Source organism: Epinephelus moara, chromosome 16, assembly GCF_006386435.1.
Source record: "Epinephelus moara isolate mb chromosome 16, YSFRI_EMoa_1.0, whole genome shotgun sequence".
In the NCBI taxonomy this organism is placed as follows: Eukaryota; Metazoa; Chordata; class Actinopteri; order Perciformes; family Serranidae; genus Epinephelus; species Epinephelus moara.
In genome coordinates this window covers 4,309,574-4,313,928 of record NC_065521.1, presented here as the reverse complement: position 1 = coordinate 4,313,928, position 4,355 = coordinate 4,309,574, and the positions used below count along the sequence as shown (strand labels likewise).

At 40.0% G+C, this 4,355-nt stretch overlaps 1 protein-coding gene across 3 annotated transcripts in view; it reads left to right on the top strand.

Moving 5' to 3' along the window:
• Nucleotides 1-4,355, top strand: part of LOC126402564 (histone-lysine N-methyltransferase SUV39H1-like) — a 34,132-nt gene that overhangs the window by 20,882 nt on the left and 8,895 nt on the right. For 2 of the 3 annotated variants that reach the window (XM_050064688.1, XM_050064689.1), the window contains exon 5: nucleotides 899-1,028. The exons of the other annotated variant lie outside the window; for it this stretch is intronic. In XM_050064688.1, coding sequence (XP_049920645.1) covers nucleotides 899-1,028 — 130 coding nt within the window. The remainder of the gene's footprint in view (nucleotides 1-898; nucleotides 1,029-4,355) is intronic. 3 annotated transcript variants of the gene reach the window in all.

The window sequence follows — 4,355 nt, the reverse complement described above, 5'->3', positions numbered from 1 at the left end:
TTATTAATATCTGGCAGTATACATGTGTGACAATAGTCATATGTGTATAATAACAGTAGAAGTATGACTAATGATGGCAGCAGCAGCAGGAGGCATCTGGCAGGACCACGGCAGCAGCACAACCACACACGTCACGCTGTCCAGGCACCGCTGCGATATGAGTTAACCTGAGAGACAGTGGAGCACAAAGGCTCCGGAGAAGAAGCCGAGTTAGTGACATCCAGAATGGCCGAGTTAGCAAGATGCAGTAATAGGATAAGAGAGAGAGAGAGAGAGGGAGAGAGGGAGAGAGAGAGGGAGAGAGAGAGGGAGAGAGAGAGAGAGAGAGAGAGAGCCGCTGCAGCGAGGCATCGCCTCTGTACATGGGGCGCGGCACTATCCACTACGCTACCGACGCCCCCCATTGTCTCTTTTCTGTGTTTAATTATTCATATGTGAATACATTATATTGGAGAGTATTTTACATATATTCATTTGTTTCCTGAAAAGGATCTCTGGATGTAAAGTGAAAGGAAAAACTTCCAGTNAGAGAGGGAGAGAGAGAGAGAGAGAGAGAGAGCCGCTGCAGCGAGGCATCGCCTCTGTACATGGGGCGCGGCACTATCCACTACGCTACCGACGCCCCCCATTGTCTCTTTTCTGTGTTTAATTATTCATATGTGAATACATTATATTGGAGAGTATTTTACATATATTCATTTGTTTCCTGAAAAGGATCTCTGGATGTAAAGTGAAAGGAAAAACTTCCAGTGACTCGCTGATCATGTTACTTACAGTGTGTCCAGAGCTCATCCCTTCCTCAGCCCACACACTGTGGAAATATGCTGTTTCTTTTGATGTTGGCTATTTTAAAGCACAGTCTGAAAAGCTTCTAACAAAAGTTGTGCTCTTTTTGCAGTGTAACCCCAACCTGCAGGTATTTAATGTGTTCATCGACAACATTGATGAGAGGCTCCCAAGAATTGCTTTATTTTCAACACGGGCTATTCGGGCAGGAGAGGAGCTCACCTTTGACTACAGGATGCAAAGTAAGCAAGCAGTAAAATAAACCTGACCAAAAATCTGATCTGTTATTTGCTGAACTCTACTGTGTCTTGTAACATCAACCAAGTGGTGTTGCTAGTGACAGACAGTGGTGGAAAAATTATTCAGATCCTCTACTTAAATAAAAGCACTAATACCACACTGTTAAAATAGTCCACTACTAGTGTCCTAAGTCCTGCATTCTAAAGGTTCTGTATGCAATATTCGAAGTATTAATAAAAAAAAAACCCCTATTTGCTTTGTAAAGATATAGTGGAGTAATGCAGTCACGCTCCCTCTGTGTATTCTAATCACTTCTCTGTGGGTTGTTGTGGTGAGGCGGTCTGGCAGCATGTGTGTATCCCATAGGGGTGTAACAATCCATCAATCTGGGTTGATACATTGATTCAATGATTCTGCCAGTTTGATCGATCTGAAGTAAAAACAGCGATCTATGTTGTCATCTTTAGGAGAGGCTTTTATTTTGAAAGTCATTGTCACCGTCAAACAGCAGCAGGCAGATGGCAAGCAGCTGAGAGGCGGACTATGAGGATAATGTTATTTACTCTGGAATAAATCAGCAGTGTGGAAATATTTTCACTTTCAAAGAAAAAGGGGGTCAGCAGACAGAGTACATGACGTCAGGTTACCTGCCTGGATGGCATCTCACTCTGCTAACTTCTCACGACAGCAGTATTAGCTGCTCTGTTTTAACAATGGTCGCCTGAAAAGACGTGCATGCAGGCCAAAATTCAATCAAGCCATTCTGTCAGGAGATGCAGTGACTTAAACCAATGGTGAGTATGATATAGTATAAATAATTAGGGCAGTCCCCGACTAAGAATTTTCCTGGTCGACCAGTAGTCGTCATTTAGGGCCATTAGTCGACTAGTCACCCGAATGTTTCCGATATTAATTTGATTATTAAATTATATATTTTTGGCAGGGCAACACATGTTTGAGTTCAAGGTCTGACATGTGTAAGTGATTTTTGTGTAATTGCTTACATGTTTCAGATGATATGTCATTTTTGTAGTTGACGAATGATGGGTAAATGTTTGCCTGCAGAGTTAATATATCACCTTGGGTTCGTCCTTCACCTTCTCAACATGATCCCACACTTTTGATTTCCTGACAGACATGTTATTAACTAGCCTGTGGAATAACCGCAGGTACCAGCCCTGTTAATTAGGGGCCCTACACATGCTGCATCTTTAACCACCTAGAAAACACAAGGTTGTGCACTGTGCGCTACTCTTTTACCTTTCTTGTGCCAGCCTTAACAAGCATCGTATAGCCCATTTACCTGAAATCCTGAGTGCAGCTCAGCATCCAATCAAATCTTGCAGACTAATGACCTTTCTGGTCGACTACGGTTTGGTCGGCTATTAGGGGACAGCCCTATAAATAGTGCAAGTAGATTGTTAAGTTATGAATGGAGGAAAGTTTGCTGGCCACCAGGCTAATTTATGCAATGTAAACATGCTTGAGCTAATTATGGGTCACTAACAAAAAACAGTTGAAATGTCTGTAAACATTGACTGTTATTACTGAGCTGAATTTGATACTTTTGTTAAATGATGTTGTTAATCCATGTTTATATCTGTTGGGAGAAGTTTGCCTTCAGGGCTTTATGCCAGATAGACCTTGAAATGAAACAGAATTTGAGTTAAAATTAAAAGATTTCTTCCAGATAGGTATTTCTGGCAGAAAGCCCTGAGGCTAACTTGCCCCACGTGTTACTTAATGTGTGTTAGTGGAGTCAGTATAAAGTAAACTTTACTGCATTTACGTGGTTACAGTTATTTACATAATTTGTGTTGTTTTTATCTTTTACGGCCAAAAGAAAAAAAGAAAGGGCTAGCGGCTTCTTCTGTAACAGACTGAGTTAAATGGGCAGATAATATTGTTTCATATCGATCGCAGGCCCCTGAATTGCACTGTATCAAAATCGTATTGTGGAAATTATGGCAAAAAAATCGGCAAATATTGTATCATTGTCCAAAGAATGGATGTGATATGATATTGTGATGAAACTAGTGATTTATACCCCTAGTAAGTTGCATCTGGCTTCACCTGGTGAAAGCATGGAATCCTCTGGAGAACAAGCTGCAGCTATAATGGCTTATCACAGGAGAACAACTGCTATGCTAGGACACTGTTAGCGAAAGCATTCAGGGAGCTCTTTGTCAAGGTGGCAGCAAGACAGCACTGTCCTGTTTAATTTCTGTCCCCACCCAAGCATGATATCTTGCAAGGTAGCCATCACATGCTGCTAACACAGGCAGTGTGGCCGGGGCTTATCAACACACGGAACTTGTTTCTGTTAATAGCAGTCACTTAAACTTGCTGCACCATTACTAACATTAAATCATGCGTCACCAAAAGTTATTATTCATTCATCTTATATTTTCTGATTCCTTAAACAGCCATATGTGAGAAAATGGCCTAAACTAAATTAGGGGGTCTATTATTATCATTATCATTATCATTATCATTATCATTATCATTATTATTATTATTACATAGTGGTTATGTGTAAATTAGAGTATTTAAAATATGCTGCTATTACCTGAGAAGGTGATTTAAATATAATTATTCAAATATCACTTAGATGGGTTTTTGATATTAATTTGGGGTAAATTAATTTTTATTTTAAGAGTGCTAAAAAAATATTTGGAATAATGATTAGATTAGTTGTTTTATTAATCAACCAATCAAAACAATAATTGTTAGAAATCCTAAGGTGCAGCCGTAATACATATTTACAATGAATAAGCCATACAATTTGTTGTTTGTTTTTTGTTTTGTTTTTTGTTTTCATTTCTTTTCTTTTTTCCATATAAAGTTTAAATGGGGCTTAGTATGACAGTGGCATTCACACAGTAACACACTGAGGCAGAAGCTTGTCCACCCAAAGGATCAAACACCCAGGCAAAAGCAGAGAAATGTAGTGTATGCAGTTCAATTCAGCCAGGAATGCACAGATTTGTGCACTGGGTAGACTAAAGAACCACTCCACAAGCACATGGCACAGCACAGGAGAGCCAGCTCTTCAGGTCAAGGCTCAGCTGTCCACTTACATCTAAAGGAGGAGGGACACTCCTTCAAGGACAGCATTGTTCACATCTTGTCCAGAGAAGAAAGATGATTTGAAAGAAACGTGAAAGAAGTCAATCAATCAGTCAATCAATTTTATTTATAAAGCCCAATATCACAAATCACAATTTGCCTCACAGGGCTTTCCAGCATACGACATCCCTCTGTCCTTATGACCCTCACAGCGGATAAGGAAAAACTCCCCAAAAAAAAACCCTTTACGGGGAAAAAAA